This window comes from Chelonoidis abingdonii, chromosome 1 (assembly GCF_003597395.2).
Source record: "Chelonoidis abingdonii isolate Lonesome George chromosome 1, CheloAbing_2.0, whole genome shotgun sequence".
In the NCBI taxonomy this organism is placed as follows: domain Eukaryota; kingdom Metazoa; phylum Chordata; order Testudines; family Testudinidae; genus Chelonoidis; species Chelonoidis abingdonii.
The window spans coordinates 16,098,303-16,120,109 of NC_133769.1; the positions used below are offsets into that span (position 1 = coordinate 16,098,303).

The 21,807-nt window shown below is 44.3% G+C and overlaps 1 protein-coding gene across 1 annotated transcript in view; it reads right to left on the minus strand.

Annotated features, from left to right (window-relative positions):
- CCDC3 (coiled-coil domain containing 3) overlaps positions 1-16,078 on the minus strand; it is a 64,690-nt gene extending 48,612 nt beyond the window's left edge. Inside the window, exons 1-2 of the mRNA XM_032798318.2 lie at positions 15,599-16,078; positions 10,936-11,110 (exon numbers count right to left, since the gene is read on the minus strand). Coding sequence (XP_032654209.1) covers positions 10,936-11,110; positions 15,599-15,969 — 546 coding nt within the window. The 5' untranslated portion in view covers positions 15,970-16,078. The remainder of the gene's footprint in view (positions 1-10,935; positions 11,111-15,598) is intronic.
- Between the last annotated feature and the right edge of the window lie 5,729 nt (positions 16,079-21,807).

The following is a 21,807-nucleotide window of genomic DNA, read 5'->3' on the forward strand; positions in this document are numbered from 1 at the left end:
GCTCCTGCACACCCAGCGCGTGCTATAGTCTCCTTAGGCAGAGGCTGTATTCACAGAGCCGAATGAGCCAGCACGGCACATTCTGCATGAGGGAGAGGGCACAGGGGTCTCTGCAGGGAACTGTGACTCTGCTGCCATGAGGCAGGCTAGAAGGCTTGGTATCCTGTGGTGCCTCGTCCCTCCTTCTCCCTCCTCCCCCTGCCCCAGGCTGCTGCAGCATCTGCTACATAAAAAGCTCAGTGTGTGTCAGCAATGGGAGAGACTTTTTCTGGGGGTCCACGGGCGGGAGTGGTGGCTGTGACCCACGTCAGACATAGGGGCATCAGTTTAATAATACCGCGAAGGGCCCCATAAATCCTAAGGACGGCCCTGGGAATAAGGGTCAAATCCTGCAAAGCCTGACTCATGTGAGAAGTCTCACTGAAGTCACCGGGTCTGCTTGTGTAAGTGAGGGTTCACAGAATTGGGTCTAACAAGTAGCACGAGGTAGCAGTAAAGCAACTGCTACTGACAGCACGGGCCTTGGCTGCACAGATCTCTGAGAATGCACATGACTAAGTGACATACAAGGTTCTGGGAACTATCTGTGGGGTTTTGTTAAATGAAGAGAGACCTTTGAGGCAATTTCTAGAGCCAGAAGTGAGGTAGCGATTGTTCTGGAGCCAATACAGGAGCAGTTTGGTATGTCTATTTATTGGGTTGCCAGATTGCACCAACTGTTTGATAAATCTGTGGCTCTCCCCTGAGGGGGCCCCACAGGAGAGCACAGTAAAAATGTGCAGCTTTTAAGGACGTTATTGAGCATGCAAAAAAATTAAAAAGTAATAAAACTCTCATGTCCTGTTAAAATAAAAAGAAACTGTTGTGACTGCAAGATTCCTTTTCCTAGGCAAATATTCCAGACTTGTAGGGGGAGGGCAAAAGGACCAATTCTAACAATCACTTCCTAAAATGGTAACTAAAAGGAAAAATAGCAGCACTTCTACATATATCATCTCCACCTACATCAGTTCTGGAATTACAACAGGGCTATGTGATCCCCTAGCAGAGTGGAGAAAAATATAGCAACTTGTTACAAATCCAGCCTTGGAAGCCGAAGTGCTGGCCACAAACCCTTCCTGGAGTTAAGCCCTGTTGTATCAAGCAGGCAAGATACTAACAAGCTTCAACAGGACTTTATTTACAGTGGAAACCCATTTACCAAGCTGCTGCTGTGCCCTCTAACTCTGTCAGCCTCCTCAACTCCTCTCCCCTCCTTCCTGTTTCCTGTCCTTTCAGACTCCCAACAGTCAGTGCTCCTAGTTCTAATAATCACAAGCAACATCTAAACACCACAGGCACTTGATGAGCGACTTTGAGGAAATTAGTATGAGAGCAGACCAGAAGTACAACAGCAAGTTGGCACTTTGCAGGAGAACTACAAACATCACAAAGGGGGAGTGGTCTTTGGGAGGAGTCAAGACAAAGTCCAATTACTCTCCCAAAAAAACAAAATGCAACTTGCTACAGAAAACAGGTTTCAGAGTCTCTAAGGTGCCACAAGGGCTTCTCCTTGTTTTGCTACAGAAAAGACATCCCAACCTACTGCAGCTCCTCCTCCTGCTGAGGATAGCCACTTGAGTGAAGTTCTGAGAATACAAGGGCTGTTTGTAAACCATGGATAACACATGATCTTCAGTCATCCCAGGTTACAACAGCAGGCCCACATGGAGGAAGGTTTGTGCTTCACCCCCAACCAAATATACCCAAGTTTGGGTTCTTTACCTTGAGTTCTCTCTACTACATGGCCAAGTGGTTTCTAAGAAAAACATTTTCACATGGTGCAAATGGTAGGCCATGTTTCAGTTTACTACGCCTCTTTCCAGGGATCCCTCCCACATGCCTTTTGCCTCCAATGTCCCTCCACAACCACATATGTGAAATTGTCACCTGAGTTCCAATTGTGACCTGCAACACAAGCCTGGCACTGACTTCCATAATACTAATCTGTTTGCCTGATGAGACACTGGTAGGATAATTCCAAAGTACACTTGGTCGGTTTTGCAAAGTAACTTACGCTATGCAGTTGGGTGAGGTCAGGTTAGGTTTAGATTTAAATTCTGCACAGCTGAGAAAAGGAAAAACAATTGATTCCTAAAAGTTTAATAAGGATGTACTGAATACATGATTATGAACATTTTCTGTGCACGGATGCAGTGTACAACTTCCTTCAAGTCTACACAGTGGCATAGACAAGTATGTGTGAGCACAAATCCACAATGCAAGCTCAATCAAGTTCCCAACTCAAATACATTCAGGAGAAGGCATCCCTTGAGTCATTCGGAGTGATCTTACATTAAATGACAGTCAAAAAGAGCCAGATTTTCCAAAGATGTGCATACATGTTTGCAGTCCAGCAACTGGGTTCACCTGCCTTATACTTGCAAATACCAGTTACACATGGCAAATCAGGTATATACTCACATAAATATGCAGTGCAACTGTATGTGCATTCACAACTTTAAAAGTCCACTCCAGAGCCCTATCAAAAGTAAGACAGAGGGCCAGAGGCAAATTTAGGATTTCAGAAGGCCCCCTTCAAGGAATGAACCTGAGACTGTAAACAAGAGATTTCCTCACTCGCCCCATTCCCATCACACACATATTATTCTTGTCCAAACTCATCCCCTACCTGACATTTCCCAGTATCCTGCTGTCTCAGAGATTTGAGAAGCAAGGCCCTGAGGCAGGACTTTATGGCTATCCATCCTATCTGACAATGATGTCACAGCATCTCGTGCATTCTCTTGCGGCTGAACAATCCAATCTGCAGGGAGCAAGTTCGCAACCAGATGTCACAAACGTAGGCTTGGCAGGATTAGATTTAAATCGGTATCTGTCAGTAAATGTTGATTTCAACTGACACACTGAAATCAATGAGAGAAAAAAATATATCCATCCATAATAGTTGGCGCAAGAGCAGCCTGTCCAATGCCACTCCTTGCGCTTGCAGGGGTCAGGTGTCAGCGGGCCAGTGGCTGTGCAGGGAGCATTCTGAAGCTCTGCTGTCACAGCCTTGCTTGCACACTCACCAGCCAGGAGTTCAGGAGCCGTCCCCGGGCAGGAGCTGTTCAGCAGCAGGGTTGTCTCTCATGCAGCTGAGGGCTTGTCTTCCTCCTTACAGCCCTGGGCTGGGGTCTCTGTTCCATGGGACCAGGAATACAGCTTCCCCCACACCCTGGGGGACCACGAATGCAGCTCCACTGCGAGCGCTTCCCTAACCCTAACCCCATCTCCACCCCTCAATGTCCCACAACCATAATAAAAATAATTAATTAAAAATAGAAATCTATATTAATCACTGAAATTGCAAATACAGGTCTGTTGCATCTTAGGTGCATTTAACATGTGCAATTTCAGCTTTACACGGTCGGCAAAAATAAGAAAAAACAAACAAAAAAAGAGAAAAATAATTTAAATACTGTTTCTGTAGTGCGGGAGATTCCGCCCACCATTACACTCAATGTAATTTTGACTATACGCGATTTTCGCTTTACGTGCTGGCTGCGGAACGTAACCCCAGCGTAACATGAGACAGATCTGTAAATGAAAATTTAATTCTGCCATGTCTATACATAGGAATGGGCAGGCTCCCACTGAAGATTTGGCATAACGGTTGGTCCTTCTCAACTGGTTTTTCATTTCTGTCTTTCTCAAAGTGTTTATGTTAATTGAGGGTTGCTCTCCATTCAGGACTGTCCTTGGCTATGACTTTGAAGTTATCAATAGTTATGCAGTATGAGCTGAGATTCTGCTTACGAGTGTCTTTGAAGCGTTTTCACTGACTGACCCTCTAGGGCAGTGGTCCCCAACCTTTTTGTGGCCAGTAGCGCATTCATGTTTACAGAATTTTTCAAGGCTTATTTTGTATTTGTACATTAAATAATATGAAAAACATCATTTAATATTCTTCCCACTCTGGGTTGAAATAATATGTACGTTGTCTCTTCTTTGAACCACTCATTTTGGAGCAAAATGTTAAAAAAAATAATAAATTTCAAAGCACAAGAAAACAGCAGTATCAGTGCAGGAAGAATACTCACATACAGGGTTGGCTCCAGGCACAAGTGGAGCAAGCAGGTGCCTATGTCAGCACATGCTATGGGGCAGCATTCGGTCCATTCTGCAGAGGCGGAGCAGTTGTTTTTGTTTGTTTGTTTTTTGGTGGCAGTTCTGGGCAGTGGAGAGAGAAGCCTGAGAGAAGCTGCGCAGCCTGCAACCCCAGAGTACTCTGTCCCCAGCAGGCGGGGGGCCCTGGCATCTCTCCCTTGCTGGGCACTAGGCGGGCCCCGCGCCTGCCGGGGACAGAGAGCACCGGCACCCGCAGCCCTGGAGTTCTCTGTCCCCGGCAACCGCAGAGCTGCGGCTTCTTTCCCCTGCTGAGCACTAGGTGGGCGCAAATAAATGCCCCCGCAGGTACCAGGGCACCTGCGGGCACCGCGTTGGGGACCACTGCTCTAGGGCTTTCTGAGTTTCAGCTCACCACAGAGGTCTATTTTCAGGAGTGTATCATTGTCCATTCTGATAACATGACCTCTCCATTTAAGCTGAGTTTTGATACTCATTGGCTCGATGCTGGTTGTTTTGGCTTTTTCAAGGATGTTAATGTTTGACCCTTGCCAGTGGACCCTCAGAACAGAGCAAAGCCAGTGCATGTGAAATTTTTCAGGTTGCTTGATGTGTCTGCAGTAAATTGTCTATCTTTCACACCATATAGCAAAGGATGCTATCACTGCTGCAATGGATATCATGTTTTGTTGGCAGTTTGATGGTATGCTGGTTGAGTATCCTATTGTGAAGTTTTCCAAAAGCCCGGCTTGCCTTTTGTGCTCTGTTTGATATTTCTTGACCTATTGAACCATCCCTTGAAGTAGTACTGCCAAGGTATGAAAAGTGATTGATTGATCTTTACCACCAATTATATCTGGTTCAGTGGTAGTGGTTGCCAGGCCTGGTTGGAAGAGAACTTCAGTTTTTTCCAGGCTGATAGCGAGTCCAAACTGTTTAGTGGCCTCTTAGAATCTGTCAAGCATAAACAGTAGGTCACTTTTCACTATGACTAAGTAGGGAACCATAATCCGCAAAAAGAGCTTCAAATAGGAGTTCCTCAAGGTCTTTTGTTTTTGCAGCAAGCCTTTGGAGATTAAGGAGTTTTCCGTAAGTTCTGTACCTTAGGTAGATGCCCTTTTGAAGGTTGTCAGTTGTGTAATTTAGAACAGCTGCAAAGAGTCCAAAGAGGACTGGTGCCAGCACGCAGCCTTGTTTTACCCCCTTAGCGATAGGGAATGGTTTACAGAGGCCACCCTCTGAGAGTATTTGTCCAGTCATGTCTTTGTGGAATTGACATATGATAATGAATTTGGTGGGGCAGGCACACTTTTCAAGAATTTTCCACAGGCCATTTCTGCTCACAGTTGCAAATTCTTTTTTAGATCAATGAAGACAGCGTAGAGTTCTATGTTTTGTTCAATGCATTGTTCCTGAATCTCTCTCTCTCTCAGTGAAAATCATGTCTGTGATGCTCTGACCTGATTTAAACCCACATAGGGCTTCTCGTAGAAGCTTTTCTGATTCTGTTTTGACAAGCCAATTGAGCAAGGTACAACCGAGGATTTTGCCACTTACAGATAGCAGGGAGATACCCAGGTAGTTGCCACAGTCAGATTTGTTGCTTTTATTTTTGTATTGTGTAACTATAAAACTATGATTGCATTTTTGAAATCCTGAGGAATTTTCTCAGTTTCCCAGATATCCTTAATTTTGTATAGATGACAGTTTTGGGGCCTGCAAGTTTAAAGATTACCGCAGCATGCTGTCTTTGCTTGGTGATTTACCTGACTTCATTTGTTTGAGATAGCTTTTTGCACTTCCTCAAAAGTAGGCAACTGGGCAATTTCTTCATGTATACGGCGCTAGGTTAGTTCCTCTAGCACTTGTTGGTTGACAGTAGAAGGATGGTTGAGTAGCTCCTCGAAGTGCTGCCCCTATCTTTCAGAGGTGCCTCTCTTTCTTTATTGAGGTAGATTCATCTGAACAGATTTATGGAGCTGGTCCATTTCGATGGCCCTTAAATGGCCTTCAGGGAGTCATAAAACAACTTTCTGTTTATATCAATGTAAGCTTGTATTTCTATTTTTTTTCTCCCCAGTTATCCTGAAGAACATGAAGCTCTATTTGACTTTATCCTTCTTTGATATTGATTCTTTGTTGTTTGTCAACACATAAACACATTGTTCTTTTCCTGAAGGATCTTTTTAATTTCATCATTTTCATCACACTTATCCTGGTGCTGTCTTCCAAGTCTTGAAGGATGGTTGATGTGAATATATTTCACTTTTGGGGTATGTTCTTGGGTGAGGATGTAATGCTATCATATTTTTCCTTTGATTTCCTTCAGTTTGTCTTGATTAAATGAATGTCTCAACTTTGCTATGTTCAGTTTCACTTTAAATCTGTTCAGAATTCTTTATTTCACTGAGGGGCAACAATGTGGAAACTGAAAATAGCTCCGATCACCCTGTGGTCGGCCCAACAGTTTGCTCCTTACTTGGCTCCACTGATTGTGATGTCCCCGATATCTCTTTGACGTGTAATGACATACTCAGATGTCAGTGCTTTGATCTTGGATGCATACATGAAGTTTTGTATTTGTCTGCTTTCCTAAAGCTTGTAGCAAGAATGAGCTCATACTGAGCACACTTGCTGAGTAGCAGAAGACCACTGCTGTTCATTTTTCCAACTCCACTGTTCTTTATTACACCACTTCAAGCCTCACTGACTTTTCTGAATATGGCATTAAAGTCTCCCAGTAGTATGAGTTTGTCTCCCTTAAGAGTAGAATGACATAAATGAACAGTTCTATTCTGGTTTGATTATTTCTTCTGTACTATTCATGGTTGGAGCATAAGCATTGACAAGAGCTGCAAAGCATGAATTTCCAGTGGGAACTTGTAGAGTCACTAGGCATTCAGTTTTGCCCACAGGTAAGGTCTTTCAGTGATTTGAGGAGGCTGTTTCTAACAGGAACAATGCCATAAATTGTCTTCCTCTGCTGGGTTCCCTTTCCAAAAGAACACGTAGCCACCTCCGAAGGGTCCTTTATGGACCCTTCGACTGCAAGTTTGGTTTCACTAAGGGCAGCTATGTCAATGCTATATGTAGCAGCTTCTGTTGCAATTAACGCTGTATGTCTTTCAGGCCTTAATGTGTTATTGTTGTCCATTAGAGTCTGCATGTTCCATGGCTCCACAGTGACATCTTGTTTTTCTTATAGAATATCTGGTGTGTGAATGATCCCCCAGTCGTGGTGAACTAGGCAAATTAAAGTTAGGCAGGCGATGCTTAGGCCATGTTTTCTAACCCCTTCCCTTACTAGAATGAACATTGATGTACTAAAAAGGGCTGCTCAGCCACTGGGGTGTTGCCTAACCCAGAATCCAAAGCTGATCAACCAGAATCCCAGGTTGCCTGCGAGCAGGTTTTTGACTAACACTTCAACATAGACCTTAGCCCAAGCCTCCTAGGCTGGTTATTCCCATGACTTCTCCCTGACAGGCTCTCAGTTATCTGAAAGAAACCCTTGGTGCTTGATTTCCACTGCCCTGCACCTTGTGAAGCCATTTACACTAATGCAAATCAGCTAATGAGACCTCTCTGGTCTGACTAACAGGGTGAGTCCAGAAAATAACTCTGTACCTCCACATAGGAATCCTAAAGCCTGACAGTGTCTCAGAGACAGTCTCGTGCTGTGATGCCTCCTTCCCCCTCTGGCAGCCCCTTTAATAGTTTTTTACTTTTAAAAGCTTGAAGGAATAATATCCATTTTTCCTGAAAACCCACTCATTTACTGCAATCGGAACTCAGCATTTAAAGCACCTTTCAGTTTCAAAGAGAACAAGAGGTTGCTCAGCTGGCTGGATTTGGAAATTGAAACAGTTTGGATTTAGGTAGGATGAGTACAACTGAGGGAAGTGGGAGAGAACAAAGGGGAAATCACAGGCATGGCATTTGTCTGATATGGGGAAGAAGTGAACAACACACTAAGGGCTTTTTTTCACTACCGTGCCACAGCGGCATCGATTAAGCGTATCTAGTGAAGATACACTACGTCAATGGGAGCGCGCTCTCCCGTCAATGTAGTTAATCCACCTCAATGAGAGGCAGAAGCTATGTCAGTGGGAGAGCGTGTGGACATTGCATTAAGTTGATCCAAGTTACCTTGCTCAGGAGGTGGGTTTTTTCACACCCCTCAGTGACATAACTTGCATCGACTTAAACTATAGCGTAGACAAGGCCTGAACATGCAGTCCACAGAGGAGATCAGGCACTGCCTTTGGAAGGAGACACTGCTATTACTCTTTTTCCATGAAGGAGTGAGGATGAAACCCTGACACCTCCACATCATTGCAGCCCTTCCCAAGGGTGGGGAATGCCTGCCTGAAGGGACAGTTCAAAGGAAAACCAGCACTCAGCTTGGAGAACAGAGACATTAAGGGACCCCAGATGAATGAGAGAGAGGCCAGCCTGGATGTTTTTTTAAATTGTGCAAAGGAAGCTTTTACTTTTTATTGTAAAGGGAAGTGGAGGGCAGACAAGGTGCCTGTTAATTGGTTAGATTTTATCCACACTAAGTGGATAAAAATCTCAGTCCAAACCTATAAAGCAAGCAGCTAAAACAATTCCACTCTGGAAGCTGCTTGCAGCTGCAAAGGGTCAGAGAGCACAACAGCTGAAATACACTTTTGCTACATTTGTTTCTAAGTTTCCCCAAGTGGCCTTTGGGGATTTTTGCCTTGTGGCTTCCATTAAAGTGAATGGGCCAGATTCATGGCTATGCCAGGGAAGTCAACTCGATTTGGAGCCATTCTTCTAAGGCACGTGGAAAACTGTGTGGCATGGGAGGGTCATATCAAAACAGTGGTTTTAAATGTATGCCGTGCTGACAAGAGGTTTTTTTGACCAAAGCGATTCAGGCTCTTATCCTTCACTATATCCAACCCACTGACAGCTACAGGGCTGGTTGCTGCTCCTTGATTCAGGGCTGCCTGGCCCTGGCTGTAGTAAGGGCTGCAAAGGGTCCACCAGAGCACATGGTATAGCTGAGCTCTTCTCTGCCACATCCCACTCCCTTCACTGTCCTCGATATGCCCCACCCTCTCTTATTGCCTGGAGCAGTGCTGGTATAGGAGCCACCTCGACAAGATTTATGCCCGCAGCGTTCCCCTGCATGCCAAGTGGCCTTTGAGGGCTGGAGAATGCAGCTCCCAGTGCCCCTGCACTATCCCTGTGTATTAATAGGGATGGGTAAAACAAGTTGAATAAACTGCCCTTCACCTCCTTCCTTGCTGCCAAATGTTCACCCCAAGCAGCCTCTGGAGGACTGAAAATTCAGTTAAACCTCCCTCCCCATTAATTAATTGTAGAGTTGGACCCAAATCAATACCGTACCTGCAAACATCTCAGACTCTAAGGGGGTTCAGACTGTAGCCTCAACATAGAAGCTATCCCCTATCTGCTCAAATCCAGATCCCTCATCTGGAGCAGAGGACCAGCAAGGTTTTCCTAGTGTGGGTGGATTTACACCCAAATCTCAGTATTCCTCACATTCTACAGATGGAGAAACTGAAGTAGGTTTAAGTCTAGACTACCCTGATTCCCAGCCCTATGCCTTGACTACAAGCCTGTCCTATCTCCTGTCCTTATATTTCTGTAACTATGGGATCTATTTGTAGGATAAATCGTCCCCACCCTCTTAAAAACCACCTGATTTCTATGGCCCACCCCAATACACGATTGAAAATTAGTATTAAACAGTTAAACCCCCAGGGTTCTATAAGAATTCAACCTGATGGTGACTGTTCTCTGACCTGCGCTGTGTTCTGATTATTTTGCACCACTGGCCAGCTGGAAAATCAGGAGCTAAAACTTCTTATGCTGGCTATGAGCCAGCTTGTAAATAAGAGGTCTTCAATTGGCTATTGAGCTTCTACCGTCATTCTCCTGAATAAGGCAATAGAGCTCCTTCTCCTATGTGTAAACAGTGGTTTCATAGATCTTGCATGAATCAACATGACAGAAATTGCAACCAATGACAAATATCCAGTCATTCCTAAGCTAGAGAGACACTTACAATTCTCACAGTCCCTTGGAGAAACCACCAACTTCATAAAACTATCAGCAATGGCAGAAAAAACAAAATCCAAAAGTTTTAATTCTGTAAATAAGCATGAAACGTCCCCACCAAAACTGCTAACAAAGTATTTCACCTGTTTATTTTAAACCTGAAAATGACACACATGCCCACTCCCTCCAGCAAAGGCCAAAAGCCATTGTAGAGACACACACCAGTGGTATCTGCATCTGAGACTTTGCACTCTAAAAGAACACATTTTTAGTAAGTCTCAGAGGGGTAACCGTGTTAGTCTGGATCTGTAAAAGTGGCAAAGAGTTCTATGGCACCTTATAGACTAACGAATGCATTGGAGCATAAGCTTTCGTGGTGAATACTCACTTCATCAGATGCATGTATCCGACGAAGTGGGTATTCACCATGAAAGCTTATGCTCCAATGCATTTGTTAGTCTATAAGGTGCCACAGAACTCTTTGCCATTTTTAGTAAGCAGAGTGATCCAATCAAGGACATAGATTTGGTGCCAGCAAGAGTGAGGTTGGAAGCTTCATAACACAGAAAACACTGGTTGAAACAATATCTCTCTTGGAACATTCAAGTTCATGCCCCTGAGCATTTCAGATAAGACCAGAGCAGGGAGGCTGCTTGTGCCAATACCCATTACATGACCATCTAGACGAAAGGTACCATCAGTTGCAACTGCTGTATATTTCATACACTTGTGTTTGCAAGTGACGTGGGGATACACCTACCCACTGAGGCTTACCCTGTTGTCCTCTTGAATCTCCCAGTCGCTGGAGAAAGTTATGACATGTTGCGCCTGAGAGCAATTGGAAAACTGGAAGAGACTGGAAAACATCCTTCTGTTCTCCTGTGTGTCTGGAAATATTGCATCTTGGAAATTTACTCCGTGAGGAAGGAGGTTGTAATTCTCATCCATTCTGAAACAAAAATCAGATAGTACTTACGTCATGTCAAATCATGGGGTATTTCCCACCCCCATCTATGTTGTGTTTCTCACCTATACCAGGACTGTTGCCTGAATAGTCTACACTGGGTGGCAGTAGACTCCTAAGCACAGGTCTCGTCTACACTACACGTTTAAACTGAATTTAGCAGCGTTAAACCGATTTAACCCTGCACCCGTCCACACAACGAGGCCTTTTATATCGATATAAAGGGCTCTTTAAACCGGTTTCTGTACTCCTCCCTGACGAGAGGAGTAGTGCTGAAATCGGTATTGCCATGTCGGATTAGGGTTAGTTGTGGTTTTCGCAATTTCCCAATGGTATTGGCCTCCAGGCGGAGTTATTTCCACTGTGCACCATTGTGGAACCCCACTCTGAAAGCAATCTGAACTTCGGATTGCAACTGGCCAGGTAGACAGGTGAAAGCCCCTGTGAACTTTTTGCAATTTGCATTTCCTGTTTTGCCATAGCTGGAAGCTGACCGATCAGTCACGTAGTTGGGCGATGCAGTCCCAATCAGAAAATGAGATGTCCAGCATGGACCGTACGGGAGATACTGATCTGATCGCTGTTGGTAGTAGACAAATCTGTCTATCAGAGCTATGTTACAGAAGATTAACGGACAAAGCATTTGAAAAAAATCAATCTAGGCTGTGATAGGACAGAGGCGCACAGCACAGTGCTCGGCTGTGACAAGTGAATATTGGAAGCCAAAGAATGCAAATGGACGCTCATTGGAGAGAGGGAGGGTACTGGAGGACTCCAGCTATCCCACAGCCCCCCAGTCTCCGAAAAGCATTTGCATTCTTCGCTGAGCTCCCCATGCTTGTAACATTTTCCCAGGGTATATGTTGTCAATTTACTAACCTGTCTTCTCCCCGCCCGAAAAAAAAGGGAAAAAAAAGACATTTCTCCCTTTTTTGCAGTTGTCACTCTATGTCTACTGCACTATGTCTGCGCTGGGGGGTGACGGGGGTGCTTGCGGAGGCAGGCTGAACACCAGCATCCTGTCCTGGTGGATAAGCGAGGTGGCGAGTGGAGGGTGTACCAGTTCTGCTATTGTTTATCAGCCCGTGAGTGCTCCTGGCTGGCCTTTTTGGTGAAGGTTGGGACAGGGGCTCCTTGGGTGTAAAAATGGGAATGGACTCTCTAGGTAGATTTCCGGCAGATGGAACAGAATGGCTGGTAACCGTCCTCATCAATAGAAGTGTGGGCTGAGCTTATCAGTCCCCCTTTTCATGTCTTAAAGAAAGATTCTGTACTGCCTGACTCTATAGCAGCTGGAGGCTGCCTTCCCCCTCATTTTATCTCACTAAAAAGTCAGTGTTTTCTTATTCCTCCTTCTTTATTACTTCATCACACAATATGGGGGACACTGCCATGGTAATTCCATCCCCCCCTGGAGGGTTGGCGGAGGGAGGAGGGAAGAAGGGTGGGTTCGTCGCAGGGGTACCCCCTAGAATGGCTGCAGGGCTCGATCTTTCTGCAGGATCTCTGGGGCTCTGACACGAGAGCTGTGCTCTCTAGGTTTTTCTCTAGTACACTCACCCCATATTTAGGTGCAGGACTGACTCTAGTGGTTTTACACAAACATAATAAGAAGGAATGACCTCGGGAAGTCATTCCATTTTTTGTCTCCATGCACCCCTAGGCGAGCCTCAGCGAGGCCAGCCAGGATACACCCATGACAGCAGCAGATGGTACAGAATGACTGATTAACAGTTCATCTCATTTGCCAATACAATGGCTGGGCATGGTGCAACAAGTGCATTGGTAACCGTCTCGCGGTCTGCCACCTGTCGAAAGGCAAATGGAATAATGCTGTGTGCACTGCTGTAGTACCGCCCTCTGTCCAGCTGCATCGTCAGTCACTCATATGTGGTCAGTGACAAAAGGCAAAATGGGCTCCATGGTTGCCATACTATGGCATCTGCCAGGGCAATCCAGGGAAAAAGGGCACAAAATGATTGTCTGCCGTTGCTTTCACAGAGGAAGGATTGAGTGACGACATTTATCCAGAATAACCCGTGACACTGTTTTTGCATTGGGATCTCAACCCAGAATTCCCATGGGCGGGGGAGACTGCGGGAACTATGGGATAGCTACTCACAGTGCAACGCTCCGGAAATCAACGCTAGCCTCGGTACATGGACGCACACCGCTGAATTAATGTGCTTAGTGTGGCTGCATGCACTTGACTTTATACAATCTGTTTTACAAAACCGGTTTATGTAAAATCGGAATAATCCCATAGTGTAGACATACCCATATATTCATAGAGGGTGTAAACAGCCATTGGTCCATGACACCCACTATCATGACAGCAATGTAAACTAGCGGCGGTTCTGCCCAATAGGCTCCAGTCCTGCAATGAGTTCCACATAGGCAGGCCCCTGCAACCACACAGATATCAACAGGGCTCCTCCTGGGCACAGGTGTCCTCCCACCAAGGGCCAATTGCACAACTGGAGGCATAATTTGGGGTGGTCCTATATTTTGGGCATTGTTTGTTTGATTTTTTTTCTATGCTTTAGTTTGCCATTTCTTTCCAGGTACTCACTGATCTAGATGGGCACAATTTAAAATAATCCATTAATAACTAATACAAAATTAGCTTTTAGAGACATTAGCAGGCACCATCAAAACATGTTTTGTTGTGCTTCTCTGCCACCACTCCCGATTTGAGATACACTGAGTGTTTCTAAACAAGCTACTGAGTGAATTTCACAAATATTTTTGGATTTAAAGGTTCACTGTGATGGCTTTATTTCTGCATTGTAGATTCTTATTCTTATTCTTTTGATGGGCTTAAAAAGAGGATTTGGCTGGTATCCAGAAGAGCAAAGAGAAATCTTCTGAGTAAATACTTGGGGATCAGTGATAAACCATGTGCTAAACTTTGAGAATAGACACTGGCACCTATCCAGTCTGTAAAATAGACCAGAATCTAGTATACTACTTTGGTCTCATAGAAACAAAGAGAGGCTGAGCTGTACACAGTTAAATAACAGCTCAAAATAAATCTGTTCCATAGGAATGCCAAATTATTGTTTTGAAATGCTGTATCCTTTCGGTCATGAAAGGCATTACCATGGTTTGTAAATGAGCAAGATCACTAAGAAGTTAATACCACAAATCACTGAGCAGAAATTAGCAACAAGATGGTAACAAATGCCATCTGCTGGGATGTTTATTTTTCTTTAGAAAGTGATTCTTCATCATTTACTATTTTATCTGCTGTAGCCTTCTAAAACAGATATGGGGGGGAACACTTTTACTGAGTTTAGTTTTCAAAAGATAACTTGATTTACATCTCATTTATTCGCTAGAATGCTTGAAAAACTTTACGCCCTCTATCTCAAGTTGGGGGGTGGGGGGGGGGAAACAACAACAACATGCTCAGTTCTAAACCTGAACATAAGAATGGCCATACTGGGTCAGACCAATGGTCCATTTAGCCCAGTCTCCTGTTTTCTGACAGTGGCCAGTACCAGATGCTTCAGAGGGAATGAACAGAACAGGGCAATTTATTGAGTAAGCTATTCTCTCATCCAGTCCTAGCTTCTGACAATCAGAGGTTTAGGGACAGGCAGAGTATGGGGTTGTGTTCCTGATCATCTTGGTTAATAGCCATTGATGGACCTATCCTCCATGACCATACCAACTTGTCTGTCGAAAACATTCTAAAAGGGCAACTTTCCAAACTGTCTGTATATATCATGGTGCATTTACTGTCTTCCTACTTCAGCTGGCTAGTTGTACACTACTTCACATCAAAGAAACTGACACAGATGATTAAAATTTACAGAACAATGAAAATGTAAGATCCAATCCACACCAACTATAAATAAGCTATAGTAAAGTGCAGTGTCTGATTTTTGTTGAGGTCATAAAATCATTTACAGATATGTCTGTCACACACCCTAGATTTCAAATAAATTGAATATGTTTGTTTCTACTTTCTGTAGTCTAGGAAAGCAGTAATTAAGCACCACTCCTTCCAAGAAAAATCACAGTAGAAAGTATTCTCCTTTGAAATGCATAACATTCACGTCTTCTCTGCTAGGTGAATTTGTACCTACCTGAGTAACAATGAGTATGAAACTCCACTATCCAAAGTAAAGAGACTTGCTTTCCCACATGTGCTGCAGCTCAGTAATATTATCTCTAAGATAAATCTACAAGGCTCATCCATGGTATAGTTACACACCACAGAACATTTCCTTTTATTCACTCACTATACAATATTAAGTCATGCCTGGTGGCTCCCTGTGTATTTTAGTTACAAAAAACGTACTGGACTAACTTTTGTCTGGCTCGGAGAAGCTCTAGCGGTTCAGCTGCAGACAAAGTGCTTTGAGATGCTGGGGTGAAAGTGTTATACAAGTGCCGAGCATTTATGAACGAGAAAATGTTCTCTCTCATTTTCAAGCAGGGCATGGTTCACACGTTTTTACTCACCTGAGAAAGAAGAAGTAAGAGTAATCCTGCATGACTGTGTGGGAGTGACAGGAGAAGTAGCCCAGTCCAGTGAGGTTAAGCCTGGAGCCTGCAGGGACTTCCAACATGCTTCCCCAAGCCTGGTCACACAGCATCTCTATCTCAGCCGAGTAAAAGAGCCCCCCCTCGCTGGCTTCATATTGCCAGGGCAGGTAATTATACAGGCTGTACATCTCCTGGTGGAGTGCCAGCACCTTGGCGTACACTATGATCTCTGCCAGCTCAGCCCTGCAACTTTCACTCAAGGGTCTCCAGTCTGAGGGCAGCTGACAGCCCCAGCATGGGCTGAGCTGCCTTCCAAGGTGCAGCAGCAGCAGCAGCATGTGCAGCATGATGGATAAACGCACAATACCCGCCGGACACTTTGGCTTCCCGAGGCAAAAACTGCTGCTACTAGACTGCTGCACCGCGTGAAACAGGATCCCTGCGCGCTGAACCCGATTATTGGGGCTGGTGACTGGGGGCTGAGCCCTACCAATCAAGCAGGCGGCGTCCAATTAGAGTCACACGGGGAGCGAGGGAGGGGCAGTGACAGCAGCCCGGCCGCTGCGCTTTGCCCAGAACCAGCCTCACACGGACTACAGGCAGGAGCGCAGGCGCACAGGGGACGTTTCAAAATTGGAGCCAGGCGTCTGCTGCCCCTGCGCATCTGCGCGCTGCCTGCGGGGAGGGGACGGAGCCCGCGGCCGCAGCTTGTCTTGTGCTCAGGCGGGCTCGAGGGGGGAGAGGAGGGGTTTTGAGACTGGTGGGGGAGTAGATGGGGAGAAGGGGAAGGAGACTGATGGAGGAGAAGCAGGAGTAAGGGAGATGCCTTGTGGCTGGGCTGCAGATCTGGGCTGCAAACAATCTCTGGCTCTACCTCTCTCTGTGCCCTTGAGCACCTCACTTAAGCTCCCTGGCCCAGCTTTTCAAAGGTATTTAGGTGCTTGACTCCCACTGAAGGCAAACACCTGCCTTTGGGGATCTGTGCCCCAGCTTCCCGATCTGTCAAATGAGGAAGCTGCGTCCCTATTCACCCATGTGAAGATAAAACCCATGAAGGTGTCTTGGTCCCTGCTCTTGCAGCTGATTCTGGGTGGGCCGACCCCTGCGCGCAAGCTGACTCCGCCCCCCAGGGAAAGCCGACAAGCCACCACACTGGGCAGGAGCAGGAGACAATGTAAATGCAGTGGGGCAGGAATGGTGGATTTGTACAGTGCCTGGCACCGTGGGGCCTGCTCTGGGATCTGTGGGTGCTGCTGCAGTGCAAATAATAGACTAGAATGACGGTGTTTGTCAGGCACTGGGAGTCAGTGGTGCTGAGGGCCCCTACATAAGGCAGGCAGGAAGGATGGGGTGAGGAGTGGATGATAAGGGGAAGTAGAGACTGAGTCATAGAATTAGAGTGGGAGAAGAGGAATGGGGTAAGAAATGAAAGGAAGTGGGATTGAGATGGTGAAGTGAGGGATGATTGAAGAAGAAAGCAAAGGAGAATGTGTGGACTGCAGCTTCCCTGTAGCCTCCTTTCCCCCACCCAGTGGGAAGGGGAGGAGTGGGAAAATTCCCCTTAACTTCCCTCTCTCTTCAATGCACAGGAGATGAGGAGGAAGAAGACCAACCTCTGGGCAGGGGAGAACCCCTTCCTGCCAGCCCATCTTTTCTGACCAGCCACAGGTTACCCCGGGCCACTTCTCTCCTCCACCTCCTGCTTTCCCACATTGCTTACCTATATTCATTTGTTTCAATCACACATGTTTAAAAGCTCCTATCCTTAGCTCTAGGCATTTTTTAAATCACAAGAAGAAAGATAAAAATAGAAAGGCAGGCCCAAGCACATCAACCTCTTACCACCATCTTATCCTATCACATCACAGCCTAGGGGTGTCTAACGGCATATTTTGGTCTCTTCTGGTTAGCGGGACCACTAGGCCTTGGAGAATATCTCCAAGGCTCTGACTACCACTTCAGCAACAGGATACATCTACCAGGGAACATTTGGTTCTCACACCTCTTGCAAGTTATTTCCTGAGACCCATGGCATTGAAAACCACCCAACTCTGTTATACTAATAATTACGTTTATTAGTACTGCCCTTTATCTGAGGATCTCAAAGGGCCCAAATCTGATTGACTAAAGTTGATAGGAACCAGGAATAGGCCCAAGACTGTTATAGGTGCCTTGGGCCTATTCCTGGTTCCTATCAACTTTAGTTCAGTCTTGTTAGCAACTCTATATCATGCAGAGTTAGTTAAATAACACTGGCTCAACTTCTGCTCTCAGTGGCACTGGGGTAAATCTGGAGTAACTTCAATAAAATCAGTGGAGTTACTCCCGATTTACACTAATGAAGCTGACAGCAGAATGTGATCCAGAATCTTAAATAAATGCAATATTCACTTTTCATTAGTAGACAGTTCTCCTATACCTTAGTTCTTCATAATTTTTATGGAAAAACAGCAAAGATCTGTCTGAAACAGATTTTTTAAAATTTATTCACCCCCCATCACTCCCCCCCAGGCACACACACGTTCTAGAGTAAATTTGACTGATGGACTCAAGTCTTTTTCAGCATTCTTCAGAATTGGTTTCTTGGAGAGCAACATATTGTTTCTTATCTGTCAAAAAAAGCTTGATGGGGAAGCCACAATAATAAGAAATAATAATAAGAAAAATTCCAAAACAAAGGTCAAGGAGTCAACAAATAACATGTGATTTTTAAATGTAATCTTCCAGGGTAAGGTTCTTTTTTTTTTTTGCAAACTGGGACAGAGTTGTGATTATTAGGGAACAGTTCACATTTGTTCTACAGATTTTGGGTGCAAATAAGAACTAATGTTCTGATCCAACTCCCACTGAAGTTGAAGATTCAATGCCATTGAGTTCTAAAGGAGCTGAATTGGGCCCTAATGTATTGTTGTGCAATGCTGTATGTAACAATTATGAAGGCATTGGTAGTAATCTCTTAGTTAAGTTTATATTGAAATTTGCACTTAAACAGTACTCAACCCTCTGTCAGACTTCGGTCATTGATTTTAAGCTCCACTTTTGGCACAGTAAGTCTTCCAGGGACTTTTGAATAGTCCATGTAATTTTTAAAGAGAAATCTTGACTAACGTTTGCCAAGGAAACATTTAAAAATACTCTGTCTTTGAAATGTTGCCCTGTTTTTCTCACATTTATTTGGGTTCCTCTAACTAAACAACCATAATCTCCAAACCTCACCATCCAGGGGCCAAGGCAGCAGTGCTATGGGGAAACCTCCTCTCCCACAAATCCTGTTTCTCCCATTCAGGGAATTCTATGTCCCCCCCCCTTCCCCGGATTGTTCCCGTGGCCCTCCACATCCCTGTCAACATGCTTTCCCTAACCAACCATGCACCCCTGGTTTCCAATTATATTTAGCTTTAAAATGTTTGGCTGTATCAGCAGTTACATCTGGCAACAGTGGTACTTACAAATGGGACCACATTATGAATATGGGTGTTTGATAATCTTTAAAAATCTTAGAAACTGTGAAGAGCAAGGAAATAAGCAGTTGAATCTCTCTCCCACTGCCGACAGCCCATATATTTTCATCCAACCAAGGTGCAGCCTTAATTCAAACATAAGTGTAATACACCAACACACACGTGCAAGTTTATGTTCTGTAATTCCTACATTAAAAACTACTACATTCACAACCACTAAAAGCATAGCTGACCTATTAACATAACTCTTCCTAGCCTTTACAGAAAATCATATATCACAGCTACCTTTCGCAATCTGACATCATACCATACTTATGCACCCCAATGCAAAACCGTGAACAGAACTATGTAGCGTGTTTTTCATCTATGCCACACCCATTCTATTAATAATCTAAACACATCAACATAAACTAGGCTGAAGTCATGTCTGTTGTGTCCGTTGTCCTGGATAAGGGTAGAGGCATGTGGTCTGTGGGTGATAGAATGGAGGCATTTGAGGTTGAGAAAGAGAATGGGTGAGTGGATTGTTGAATTATTCAACCGTTTCCCCACCCCTTTGCTTTATATGGTTTGCATTCCTGGGAAGTGAAGTCTAACAACTTTAACTCCAAGTTAACTCAGTTTTTGTGTGTGTGGAGGAATATATACAGGTGCTTGGTGCAGCATTATTATCCACTTGTTCATATGTAAAAAGAACAGGAGTACTTGTGGCACCTTAGACACTAACAAATTTATTTGAGCATAAGCTTTCGTGGGCTGCAGCCCACTTCATCAGATGCATAGAATGGAACATATAGTAAGAAGATATATATTCATACAGAGGACATGAAAAAGTGGAAGTAGCCATACCAACTGTAAGAGGCTAATTACTCACCAGCAACCACACATCACAGAACAAAAACACTAACCCAGGAACCTATCCTTGCAACAAAGCCCGATGCCAACCCTGTCCACATATTTATTCAAATGACAGTATCCTAGGGCCTAATCAGATTAGCCATGCCATCAAGGGCTCATTCACCTGCACATCTCCCAATGTGATATATGTCATTATATGCCAGCAATGCCCCTCTGCCATGTACATTGGCCAAACCGAACAGTCTCTACACAAAAGAATAAATGGACGCAAATCTGACATCAGGAATCATAACATTCAAGGAGATCACTTCAACCTCTTGGTCACTCAGTAACAGACTTAAAGGTGGCAATTTTGCAACAGAAAAGCTTAAAAAACAGACTCCAATGAGAAACTGCTGAGCTTGAATTAATTGCAAACTAGATACCATTAACTTGGGTTTGAATAGAGACTAGTAGTGGCTGGGTCATACCATATTGAATCTATTTCCCCATGTTAGATCCTCACACCGTCTTGTTAACTGTCTAAAATGGGCCATCTTGATTATCACTACAAAAGTTTTTTTTCTCCTGCTGATAATAGGTCATCTTAATTAATTAGCCTCTTACAGTTGGTATGCCTACTTCCACTTTTTCATGTTCTCTGTATGTGTGTGTGTGTGTGTTCCATCCATCCTCTTACTATATGTTCCACTCTGTGCATCTGATGAAGTGGGGCAGTAGCCCACAAAAGCTTATGCTCCAAATAAATTTGTTAGTCTCTAAGGTGCCACAAGTACTCCTGTTCTTTTTGCAGATACAGGCTACGTCTACACTACAGGATAAATTTGAATTAGCTAAACCGATTTTATAAAACAGATATTATGAAGTCGATTGTGCGCGTCCACACTAGGCACATTAATTCGGTGGTGTGCGTCCATGGTCCGAGGCTAGCGTCAATTTCTGGAGCGGTGCACTGTGGGTAGCTACTGTAAAATAATGAGGCCAATAATGTCGATTTGTGTCCACACTAACCTTAATCCGATATAGTAATATCGATTTAGCATTACTTCTCCTACTCCTCTCGTTTTGTAGGAGTACAGAAATCGATTTAAAGAGCCCTTTAAATCGATATAAAGAGCAGTGTAGTGTGGACGGGTGCAGCGTTAAATCGATTTAATGCTGTTAAAATCGGTTTAACAGCGTAGTGTAGACCAGGCCACAGACTAACAAGGCTGCTACTCTGAAACATGTTCATATGTGGGAATTTAGTGCACCATTGTCATAGGACAAAGTAGCTGATGAAGCGTGTTTATACCAAGATAGATACATGTGTATTTAGAGCAGTTTTATTATACTTGAATGGCTATGTAGATACTATTTATTAATCATCTAAATAAGAAATTGGTAGCTTTCTAGATAGAGGAGAACAGTTTCAGTGGAAGGTTCATTGTTCTTTGTTTTGTTTCATGTGTGTTGCAAATACCTAATTGGCGAAGGCTCAACAATCCTCAAACCAGATTTGGGAATATCTCATGTGAGCTATGACTGATTCCACAGCTGCTATTCCTTTTATTTCATTTAGCCACAATATTACCATTGGGTTGCTTGCTGGGGGAGGGGGAGTCTTTTGTTTTTTTTGGAGCCCTACTGTAGTGCTGTGTTTTCTTAATGCCACTGTTAATAAGGTGAATAAATATGTTGTGTGACCAGAATGTCTGAAACACAGCAGTCCTGTAAGTGGGAGATGTGTTGAAATGTAGTGAGATTTTCTAAGTTCTCACCAGGGTTCCTCTTCTTCTAGCTCTGGATAACAAGGTATTAGTGACATAAAGCAAAGATTAAGCAATCCAGCCAGGAGACTGCATCTTTAAGATCTATATTTGCTGT